The sequence below is a fragment of the Melospiza georgiana genome, chromosome 26 (assembly GCF_028018845.1).
Source record: "Melospiza georgiana isolate bMelGeo1 chromosome 26, bMelGeo1.pri, whole genome shotgun sequence".
NCBI classification, from domain to species: domain Eukaryota; kingdom Metazoa; phylum Chordata; class Aves; order Passeriformes; family Passerellidae; genus Melospiza; species Melospiza georgiana.
In genome coordinates this window covers 5,158,163-5,170,343 of record NC_080455.1, presented here as the reverse complement: position 1 = coordinate 5,170,343, position 12,181 = coordinate 5,158,163, and the positions used below count along the sequence as shown (strand labels likewise).

The window sequence follows — 12,181 nt, the reverse complement described above, 5'->3', positions numbered from 1 at the left end:
ACTCAGCTTTGCATTTCTGAGCACCCTGCATGGTCTCTGCTGTGCTCACTCTGAGCAGGATGCACTAAGCACTGACATGGAGAAACCCCAGGGGTCTCTGAGCCATCAGGCATTGCCCATGCAGAGAAAAGCTGCAGATCTGCTCACAGGAGCCAGAGGTGGAGCCTGGCTCTGGTAGAGCACCAGGTCTCAAGCTGGAGACAGTGGTATCAGTCTGGAGCCACCTGGGAGTTTCCTGAAGCTTTTCCAGCTCTTTCTTCAGCAATGTTTCCCACTTGAGTGCTTTCTCATTGTCCCAGACACCGAATTGTTAAATATTAACATTTGGCCAGGGAAGCTGAAACATTCCATCCAGGAGGGGTGGGAGCAGCTGGGTGGTTCCATATTTCCAGGTGGCTGTACAGGAAAGCACCTGTCTCCTCCAAACTTCCCTGCTGCCATGGTAGGAGTGGCAAAGGTTGGTCCAACCATGCCAGACAGAGCAGTGGAGCCCAAGGGGCAGCATGAGGAGCATGCTGAAGGTGCTGGTAAGAGATTCCTGATCCAGTCTGTGGTTCTTGGGCAGGCAAAATGGGTCAGGTGCTTGTGTGAGGGCTTGTGCTGCCTCCACACGTGGATACAGGCTGTTCTCTTGGCTTTGCTCCCGTAGCAGAATCCAGAATTTTGAGGAATAACAAAGAAGGATTTGAAAGGTCTAAAGAGCAAATGATTGAGGCATGTGTGCGGCAAACCCTTTCTGTTGGTGGCTGTGAGGGTGTTCACAGGGGTCTGAGGATGAGGGAAGAGATGAGGATCTGACTCCATGTTTCAGAAGGCTTGGTTTATTATTTTATGATATATAGTATATTAAAACTATACTAAAAGAATAGAAGAAAAGGTTTCATCAGAAGGCTGGCTAAGAATAGAAGAAGAATGATAGCAAAGGCTTGTGGCTTGGACAGAGAACCCGAGCCAGCTGACTGTGATTGGCCATTAATTACAAAAAACCACATGAGACCAATCACAGATGCACCTGTTGCATTCCACAGCAGCAGATAACCAGTGTTTACATTTTGTTCCTGAGGCTTCTCAGCTTCTCAGGAGGAAAAATCCTAAGGAAAGGATTTTTCATAAAATATCATGGCTACAGGTGGCAGTGATTGTCCATATGCTGTAGAGTTCAGAGTGGGAGTTCTGGTGCTTTTTCCTCTGGCATTGGCATTTCCTCTCATCATCCTTCCTTGTTTTGGGAGTCCTGCAGAGTGCAAAGTCTTTGCTGACCTGGGGATACTGAGAGTGGGAATTGCCACATTTTTTAAAGGCTCTGGGAGTTTCTCTGTGGTTGAACCATTCACCGTGCTGAGCAGGGAAGGTGCTCGCTGCATGGCCAGAACAGCCTGATGAGAACTTGAATTTGTTTCCTGCACAATAGGGTTCTGGCTTGCTCCTGGGGTGATTCATCCTTGCTGATCTGTTGGCATTTTTTATATAAACAAGTGGCTTGAGTGGAGGTTCAGAAAATAGTTCTGGGAGGCCACGTTGGCTCTGACAGCATTTCTGGTCCTGGGAACTGTTGTGTGCAGGCAAAGTCTCATCCCAACCACACGGTGCCATCTCCTTGTGGAAAAGTCTACGGACTGCCCACGTGTCCTTACAAATCACAGTCCTGGGAGAAGCAGGGGTTGGTTTCTGTTGCTTCCCTGCCTTCCTGCTGGTTATTCCTGCAGTGCCAGGTGCTGCTCAGCTGGGATCTGGCACTCGTGGGCAGCAGCTCTGCAAAGGCACCGTGGCTGTGGTGGTGCTGTCTTGTGACACTGATGGTGAGAGCTGTTAATTGCCATAATAAATCATTGAATTAGGAGGGTTTAACTTATCCTCTGGCCTGTGTTGTCTCTGTGAGCTGTGTCTGTCCCCAGATCCTTCAGAGTCAAAGCATCCTGCTCTAGGAGAGCATCCCTGCTGCTCTTGGCCACCACAGATTTTTCTTTACTTCACTGCCCTGGTCAGTTTAGAATTAATTGAAACACAGACTCTGCCTAATTCCTCTGAGCTCTTTGCTATGGCCTTTGCTGGCAGTCTGTGTTCCCTTTGCCTAATTTTGTGCTACCTGTGGCTCTAGAAGAGGACTTTGCTGAACACACAGAAACCTCCTGTGCTGACTTGAGAGAAATAAACGTGGGAAGGGGAGCAGCTCTTGGGAGCTGGGGACATGGTGGGTGTGCAGATCCTCCTTCTCCCCTCAGTGAAGCAGCTCTGGGTGCTTTGGGAGGAATTCTGGTCCCCTTTTTAAAATGTGGGTTGGAGGGAGGAGCTCAGTCCAGATGGATTTATCCTGTGGGTCAGGAGGAATTGCCTGCTCCCAGGCAGGCAATTCTGTAATTCCTCAGTAATTCTGTAAAGATGCAGTCACAGCCTTGTTTGCTCTGCTGTGCTGGATGGGGGCTCCTGAGCACGTGTGTTAATCATAAACCAGCCCTCTCCTCACCACCACCAGCCCCTTGCAATCTCCTCTTAATCTTCCTTGTTAAAGCAGGAGGAGAAATTAACCTGCTCTTAAAAAAAGTATTAATTTTTTAGAAGTGCTGCAGAGAGCACAGAGCTGTGGTGATTTAGGAGAAATCAATGCAACAGTTATTAAATTATATGGAACACTTGGTTGTGGCTGAAACCAAGAGTTTCCTGGAATAAGAAACATCCTGGAACTTCTGTTGCTGTCCTGGAGTTATGTCTACAGGGAACACAGGCATTAAAATCCATTTGCAGGCAGTTACCTGGCTCTTGGCCTTGGGAAGAACAAGTGGCTTTGCATGCTCATGTCTTTGTTTCTGCACTGCAGCTTTGGGGTTTGGGCTGATGCAATAACACTTTATAACCCCTCTGCCTGAGGTACCTGACACATCCTGCAGCCCTGGGGTAAGGAAAATGAAAAGGCTGTGGTTATAATAACTCACTGTGCACTGACCAGAGGCTTGGGGTGCTCCAGTTGAGGCACCCTTGGAGGAAGGGAGGCGTAATTTGGTTTTTGAGGTATTTTTTTTGTTGTCAGTGGATTGCAGGAGCCCCCTCAGGTGCCTGTGGCCCTGGGGAAAGGGGTAAAAGAGCCTGGAGGACTCAGATATCCCCACCACATTCTACTCTTGATAATTTTCATCTGTGTTGCTGCCTCCAAGCAGCAATGCCCACTCCTGGCAGGAGGGATGGGGATCTGCCTTCTGAGGGTCTTGGCAGGCACAATTCCCTGCCTCCTCCCTTGCCAAAGCCAACAAAAGTGGGAAAAGCCAGTCTGAAAGGCTCAGAGCTCTTAAAAGTGCTGCTAATAGAATCCAATAGCACACCACGGGGATGTGGTTGAAAATAGATGTTTAATTCAAAGCAGAGCTGGTCTGAGTCAGGGGGTGCAGAAAGTTCCCCAGCACAGCAACTCCCTGGGCTTGGCTGGAAGGGGATAAAATCAGATGTGAGAGCTGGAATAATCCTGCTTTCCTTGTCCCTGTCTGTCAGCACACGTGTTCTTGGGTGAATTTGCAGGGAGGCAGGCTGGGAACATTCCAGGTGGTGGTTCCACAGTGGTTTGTCTTCCCCTTGGTGATTAAACTGCTGTGGTCTTGCAAAATCAATGCAGCAGCCCTGGGTGTCTGAGCTGTGTTCCCACTTCCTCCAGCAGCACAGGTTCTCTCATGGCTGCATTTTGCCCCTCTTGACAGAAAAGGAAGAGGAAATAATCCACCTGCTCTTCCAAAGGTTGCACAGATTGCCAGCCCTTGATTGACTCAGCCAGGACACAGTGGTTCAGTCAAGGTCACGCAGCGAGCTGCTAATTAAGACATTACAGAAATTAATTTGGCCTCTTCACTCCACACATGTCATTAAAGCACCTGCCCCAGCAGAGCCTGCCCTTAAATACAGCAAATTCAGAGAGCAGCAGCCTTGAGAACCCTCAGCCTTTGTGCTGCCCACAGAAACCATATTCTGCTGTCACTGTAGTCCCTGCAGGACGTTCTGCTGGTTCTCAGGGAAGCGCTGCTTGCAGCCTGAGGTGGGTCCTGAGAACAGGCTCCAGCTCCTCCTGGGAGCCCCATTCCTCACTGCAGACCCTGCCAGAGCTGCATTGTGCCAAGGAAAAGGTGCTTTTCTTTCAATTTGGTTATTGAACAAACCTCCTGGACTGGGTGTGGAATGTGGATCCTCGCTGCTGATGTCTCAGTCCCTGTGGAGCCACGGTGCTGCAGAGGGTTCTGCCCCTGGGAACGAGTCCTGCTGCAGATTTTTGCCCTCTGGGTGGTTTTCCAGCCTCAGTACCTGTGAGTTTTCCTTGGAGGGGCCCACCCTCCTTCCTCATCTGATGGCACAAAGCAGAATTCTCTCACTCAGCTCTCTCCTGGACAGCTTTGTCTGCTCACCTCCGTGCCTTCTTTCACGCCAAAGCTCTGTTTTTTTTGAGAAGTCCCTGACAAAATGGGATTTTCCAGCTGTTCCCAGCACAACTGAGAGGAGCTCAGCAGTGACAGCCACAGCAGCAGGCGCTGAATTCTGCCTCAAATGTGGAGCAGAGATGAGCTGTGCTCCCTTGAAACTCTGTGGGTGCCTGGAAGTTCTGGGAGCAGGGATGGGGAGACTCAGGGCAGCCAGGGCTCCTCTCCCTCCCCATTCCCAGCACGTGCACTGCTGGGTTTGCTGGGCAAACTGGGATTGACCCCACGGGCAGAGCCACCAGCCCTGCCAGGGAAGAGCAAACAGGAGCCTCTTGCACCCAAAGCAAACATGACAGTTCCCAGGGATTTTCCAGAGGGTTATTAATTGGATAATTCCTTTCATCTCCAGTGTTGGAGGAGACCTTCATTAAGTTTACATCCCCCTTTTTGTGCCTTTTTTCTCTTCTCCACCAGCAATTTATTTCTGTTACCAGAACCGTTAAAAGTTAAAAGGGAACAGCTTTGGAAAGAGGAGGCAAAATAACAGTGACCCAGGGAGGAAAGGGAAGAGAATGGGCCACTCCTCTGGATTCCTAAAGGCACCACTTGGGGTGGGGCAGGCACCAAAGACAAAGAGAGCAGCACATGGCTCTGGGGGGGACAGCAACGTGGGGATACTCCTCATGAGCTTTGTCACTTCACCTAAGCCCTGAAATTGGGGGTGAAGGGGTAGGGACAGGAGGGCAGGACCCCCAACCCAGAGCAGGGGCTGCCAGGGGTACAAAATCTGGCGCAAAGAGAGCACGTGGCTCTGAGGGGGGACAGCAATGTGTGAATACTCCTTATGAGCTTTGTCACTGCACCTGAGCCCTAAAATTTGGGGATGAAGGGTTAGGGGCAGGAAAGCAGGACCCCCATCCCAGAGCAGGGGCTGCCAGGGGTGCAAAATCTGGCACAAAGAGAGCACGTGGCTCTGAGGGGGGATACCAACATGGGAATGCTCCTCATGAGATTTGTCACTTCAACCATTCACTTGAACTCTAAAACTGGGGGGTGGGCAGGACCCCCATCCCAGAGCAGGGGCTGCCAGGGGTACAAAATCTGCCACAAAGAGAGCACATGGACACCAATGTGGGAATGCTCCTCATGTGCTTTGTCACTTCAACCATTCATCTGAGCCCTGAAATCGGGGGTGAAGGGGTAGGGACAGCAGGGCAGGACCCCCAGCCCAGAGCCAGGGGGACAAAATCTGGCACAAAGAGAGCACATGGCTCTTGGGGGGGGACAGCAATGTGTGAATACTCCTTGTGAGCTTTGTCACTGCACCTGAGCCCTGAAATTGGGGGTGAAGGGGTAGGGACAGCAGGGCAGGACCCCCAACCCAGAGCAGGGGCTGCCAGGGGTACAAAATCTGGCACAAAGAGAGCACATGGTTCTTAGTGGGGGGACACCAACATGGGAATGCTCCTCATGAGATTTGTCACTTCAGCCATTCACTTGAACTCTAAAACTGGGGGGTGGGCAGGACCCCCCATCCCAGAGCAGGGGCTGCCAGGGGGACAAAATTTGGCACAAAGAGAGCACATGGACACCAATGTGGGAATACTTCTCATGTGCTTTGTCACTTCAACCATTCATCTGAGGCCTGAAATCGGGGGTGAAGGGGTAGAGACAGGAGGGCAGGACCCCCAGCCCAGAGCCAGGGGGACAAAATCTGGCACAAAGAGAGCACATGGCTCTTGGTGGGGGGACAGCAATGTGGGAATACTCCTCATGAGCTTTGTCACTTCACCTAAGCCCTGAAATTGGGGGTGAAGGGGTAGGGACAGGAGGGCAGGACCCCCAACCCAGAGCAGGGGCTGCCAGGGGGACAAAATCTGGCACAAAGAGAGCACATGGCTCTTGGTGGGGGGACAGCAATGTGTGAATACTCCTTGTGAGCTTTGTCACGGCACCTGAGCCCTAAAACTGGGGATGAAGGGTTAGGGGCAGGAAAGCAGGACCCCCATCCCAGAGCAGGGGCTGCCAGGGGTGCAAAATCTGCCTTTGGGTGGCCGTGGAGGGGAGCAGAGGGAGCCTGGAAGGCTCTGGCTCTGCAGAGCTGTTTACTGTGCTCTGTGGTTGGATTACACCACGTACAGTAATTCTCCTCGCACTGCCAGTAATTTCACTGACTTACCAAGCAGGCATCATTTCCTGAAAGTCAGCCCTGGACTTAGAGGAAGTAAGAGCCCTCTCGTCGTCGTGACTAAACAGTCTATGCAAATCTCCCGGCTCAGGACGGCTCTGCCGGGCCCTGAGTCTCCATTTTTATCCATTTTTCTCCGTTTTCCTCACTCTGGCTGCTTCATGTTGGCTTTTAAAGCCCCCTGATGAGCGCTGGCTGTGAATGGACCTTTCTGCACTTTCCTCTGAGCACCCTCCCCCTGCTGCTGCCTCCTGCACCGACAGCCCCACGAATGCTGCTCTAAAATGTCCCAAATGCAGTTCTGGCTGAAGTTCCCATCTCTCTACAAGGTAAAACCTCATTTTTTCCTGGGTTTTTCCTCCTCCTCCATGGAATTCCTCGTGTGTTTGGTCTCCAGTGGCTGCAGAGTTTTGGAGGTGACACCTCTCCATGTTGGGTACTGGGAATAGATTTTTAAAATTTTTTTTTTTTTTTGTCCCAAAGATGTGATTTCTGTTTTGCTGGAACTTGCATTGCTGGGTGCTATTGAGTGTAGAATTTGGAGGGAAGGAGCTCTCTGAGGATTGATCCGTGTGATGGCTTTGAGGGCTTTTATTTCCAAAGTTAATTAATGTGGGCTGCAGGAAGCAAGGGGAGCTAAACCTTCCACACTGTCAGTTTATTGTCCCAAATTTAGACAGATTTTGGGGTTTGGCAGCTGAAAGATTTTATAGTGATCATCTGCAGCTCTGATTTGGTTACTCCTGAATAGTAATTTGCTTAATCTGTCACTTTTGAGGTGCTAAATGTCTCTTGGGTGACAGTGTGGCTGTAATTGTGGGTGTGTATTTGGGTGTACAGATAGGTTTTTTGGGTTTTTAATAAAACCCCCTCTTCACTTGAGTGCTGTGCAGTGCAGTCATCCAGAGCTGCTCTGCAGACACTGTTTCCTCAGTGTCTGGATTGTGAGAAAATAAACCATTTCTATTGATGGCTTGATGGAAAAAAAAATAGTTTTAGGATGCTTGTTCTGTCTGTATTTAGACTTCACCTGTTCTTTCATTATTTTTAACACTTTATTTTGACTGAGGGAGCTGAGCTGTTCCCAGGGGCTTGGAGAAAGGTCAAATGTCTGGGATGGGGTACCTTGATTTTTTTCCTGATCTTTTTTAGGGAGATAATGTGTCATAATCTCAGTTTTGGGGTAATGACAGGAGTACCATGTGCCACAGTAGCATCAGGTTGTCCTCTGCTCTGAGACCCACCTGCAGCTTTGGTCTTTGGCCCAGGAGAGGTCTGGACAGTCCAGAGGAAGCCACAGAGATGCTGAATTCCAGGAATAAGATTTATGTAAAAATTGCAGAAAAATTTATTGTAAAAGTTGCGGAAAAGTATCTGAAATAAAGATCCTGCCTGTCACAACAACTTCCATGTGGTGCAAAAATTTGACTTCCACTGAGACAGAACTGCTGTTACTGTAGAACCTCATGAGAAAAACTTAAAATTCAGATTAATCCATCTGAAACCAGGACAAAATTACATGTTTCAGTGCCTGAACTGGCTCTGACCATGGCCTTTTGGTTGAGGTGATGATCTTTCCTTTTCCCTGAGGTCACCAAGGCAGCTGCTTCCATTTGCAGCAGATAAACCAGGCATGGTTTGCACTGGTTGTGGATATCCATGGCCTTGTGTTGAACAATTACCCTGGGTTTGGTAAATTTACAGAGGGTGGTGGAAGTTCTTGGGGTGGGGAAGCTGGCAGGTGATTAATTTTAGTGCTCTTTAGATAACACAATTAGTTAAGACAAATGAGGGATTCTGGAAGTTTGTGACTAATGCCTGGTAATGCTGGCAGGGGATGGGGTCTCTGCATCACTTCCAGGAGGAGCATTGTCCTCCCTCTGCCTTGGGGGCTGCTTTCCTCTCCCCACTTCAGCCCAGTCGTGGGGCTGGAAGGGTCTGGGTGACGTTTGCTGCAATGTCTTGGGTTGGGTCATGAGGTTTTCCCATATCCTGTTGCTATTCCAGCCCATCCCTTCCCTATTGTTGGGAGCCTCGTGGTCACTCTGTGCTGCCCCACAGCCTCCCCTGCCCTGACACGGGTGTGCAGATGTTTCCTCCTTGCCCAGCCTCTGCCAGTGCCCTTTGCAGGTGAACAAACCCTGCTTGGAAGTGGGACTGGGTGGGATCTGGGGCCATCTGGATCCTGCTACTCACTCTGGCCATGGCCAGACCCACCCAAGTGTTCTCCTGCTTTCTGGAGTGTGAAAGGGAGTCCAGGGCTCCCTTTATTCCAAGGTGATAAATCTGGGTGCCTGTTCATGCCTTGATTTCTGGGCAATCCTAAAATAGCCACAGGAATATCAGGAGCAGGAGCTGCTGCCCTCACTCCCTGAGTCTTTAGGTCCAGCAGTTGGTGACTGAGGAATCCAAACTCCCCACATCACACCTGCCATTGCTGGAGTGCTTCCAGCACCTGCACTGATGGCTTCAGGGCACATCCCTGGCCAAATGAGACATCCCTGGGAAGAAGGGGAAAGGAACATGTCCCAGTGCTTTAAACCCTACAAGCCCATAACTTTTGATAGCAATCAAGGGGATTCTGACCCAGCTCTTGGCCTGAAGCCCTTGGGAGCAGCACAGCCAGGCTCAGCTGCTCGTGGGTTTATGTCAGGCAGGGCTAAGTGACTTTTAAAGAGTCTTTGGCTGCCTTTCTGCCTGCAGTGGGAAATTGGCCTTTACTGGAAGTGATTCCTCCTGTAGCAGCCCCTGGCTCTGCTGGCAGCAGCCTGTTGGGTTACCCTGGTGCTCTGGCTGGGCTGTGCAGCATCTCTAAGGCCACCAAGACAGACCTGTTGGTCCATTTGCCCTTCCTTCATGGGCAGAGACTCATCTCCTGCCAGACCTGAGTGCTGGAAGTACATTGCTCTTAATTAACAGCAAAGTTTTTCTGCTTTGACAAAATTTGGAGGTGCTGTTTGGTGTGGGAGGAGGGCTGAGGTGTTGGGAAGGGGAAGGGTCTGTGCCACAGTGAAGAATGCAGAGCAAGGAGTGCTTATTGGTTCTTGCCACCTAAAATAGGGAAACCAGACATGGGCTTGATGTTAGGGAGGGGATTGATGGCTCTTTCTGAGCCAAAGTCTGTGTGACTCAAGCCAACAGCATCACTGGGCTGGCACCAAATAAAACAGTTGCAAACCATCCGGCCCAGTCACCAGAAAAAGAGCAAGGGCAGAGCCTGGTCCCTGTTGCTGGAGCATGTTCCTTGTCCAGGCTGGGCTGGCCCTTGGGAAGAGGATTGGTGGATCTGCCTGGATTTACCTAAATTCAAATCCAGGTGACACCAGCACTCCTTCCTGGCTGCCTTGTGTGTGTAGAACCTGCCTGGAGGAAAGAGATGTTTCCTACAGGTAGTGCTGCATGGCAAATTGCAGTGAAATAGCCACGCTGTGATTAGGTGTAGCTGGGTCTCTGGGGGCTCCTGCACATGAATGAAATCCCTGAGTCCTTTGGGGTCGAGGTGAAGCCTTTGCAGCCCTCAGCAGCCTTTTTAAATCAAGCACAAAGTGGAGTTGAGCGATGCCTCCTTGGATGCTCCTCTCTCTCCCAGTCCATGGTACAGGGATGTGCACAGCCCAGGTCAGCCTTGACCATGTACCCACACTCCTGGCCAGGGTTTTTTCTTCTTTTTCAAGAAACAGATTTTCAAACAGCACCACAGAACACGTCCTCAGTTCCAGGTTAATTCCTGCGATCCGTGGAGCGCAAAGCAACGGAGACGCTCATTGGGCAGAAAGAAATTACAACTTGCTGGCTGAGTAAGGAAGGATCTTTGGTCTCATCCTTCCTCCTCCAACCATGGCCATGCTTTGTGTTCCAGGATTCTTCATACCTCGATGAGCTCTCCAATAACAACTCCCTGTTCTCGTCCCCCGCGGATTCCCTCTCAGACATCGTGGATGCCAAGGACTTCCTGCCCGCCGACAGCCTGAGCCACGTGCCAACCCTGTGGGATGTGAGCACACCTCAGCAGAACCAGATCGAGGTAGGGGCTTGTCTTAGTTTGATAAAAAACACCAACACTGTGTGATGTGAGCACACCTCAGCAAAACCAGATCGAGGTAGGGGCTTGTCTTAGTTTGATAAAAAACACCAACACTGTGTGATGTGAGCACGCCTCAGCAGAACCAGATTGGGGTAGGGGCTTGTCTTAGTTTGATAAAAAACACCAACACTGTGTGATGTGAGCACGCCTCAGCAGAACCAGATTGAGGTAAGGGCTTGTGTGGTTTGGTGAAAAGTGCCAGTGCTGTGGGATGTGAGCACATCTCAGCAGAACCAGATCAAGGTAGGGGCTTGTCTTGGTTTGGTGAAAAATGCCAATCACTTTTTAAATTTTTTTTTTTTAAATGCCAATCACTGTTTTTACAATTTTAAAAGTTTAATAGTAATGAAATGGTTTTAAAAATAGTAATACAATTTGAGTAATAATAACTTGGACAATTTGGATTAGGAGAATATGAGACAATAAGAACAAAGAGTTAACAGATGTCCAGGTACCTTTCTCTGGGCAGCATAAGCCCAAAAAAGGATACACGTTAACAGAGGATTAACACTTAAAAACAATAACCTGTTGCATATTCATACATCTCATACATGATGCATAAATTCCATTCAAATATAGGATTGTGTATGGTCAGTGTCAACTTCTTCCTCTTAATCCTAACTGAACGAGGCAGGAAAAAGTTCGTTTCTCCTGATAATGAGGCAATAAATTCACTTTCTCTGAAAGATTTAGGTGTCTTGTGGCTGCTATCTTACTGCAAGTCCTTTCTTTAGAAAAATAGTATCTACATAGCATAGTTTCTATTTTAACCTTATGTTATAACCTAAAACTATATTTACCACACTACTTAAGAAAATTAATACAGCATCACTTTCCAACATAACACATATAATATTCATTTTAATGTTTGTGAAAAGCCAGTCATAAAATATGCATTTTTCACAGTTTGAAATGACAGATGTCTGCTAAGGAAGGCAGGAGCTTCCCCTAAAATGGAAAATGTAAACCCTCTCCCTCCGAATTGCTGTAAATTTTAAATTAAGGGGTCTCAGGCAAAAATATGGAAGCAGGAAATAACAGTTCTTTATTAGGGAAGAAAATAAAAGGATAAAATAAACAATGCAGTACACTAAAACAACACTGACAGAGTCAGAACACAACCTGACACCCTGTGGGTCAGGGTGTTGGCAGCAGTCCCATTGGAATTGTGGCTCAGCCCTCCTGCAGTGTCAGGGCTGGCTCTGTTGGAGCAAAGGGGATCTGTAGAGAACGATGTATTCTTCCTCTGAAGACCCAGTGGAAGAGGCAGCTGCTGCTCCTCTGGGGAATCCAGTGGAGAAGCTGTGCTGGTGTTCCAGAATCTCCAGATTATATCCAGGCAGGAATGCTTGGCTGGTGTTCCAGAATCCCCAGATTATATCCAGGCAGCAATGCTTGGCTCCTCCCTCTGGGCTCACATCTCCCAATGGGATGCTGTAGCTCTTATCAGCCATGCAATGACATTCAACAGCCTCTTATCAGCAGATGTCTCTCCTGTTGTGGAAGAGATAAGGAAAA

At 49.2% G+C, this 12,181-nt stretch overlaps 1 protein-coding gene across 1 annotated transcript in view; it reads left to right on the top strand.

Annotated features, from left to right (window-relative positions):
• Positions 1–12,181, top strand: part of SBNO2 (strawberry notch homolog 2) — a 53,111-nt gene that overhangs the window by 15,049 nt on the left and 25,881 nt on the right. Inside the window, exon 5 of the mRNA XM_058040718.1 lies at positions 10,439–10,603. Within this exon, the coding sequence (XP_057896701.1) occupies positions 10,439–10,603 (165 nt within the window). The remainder of the gene's footprint in view (positions 1–10,438; positions 10,604–12,181) is intronic.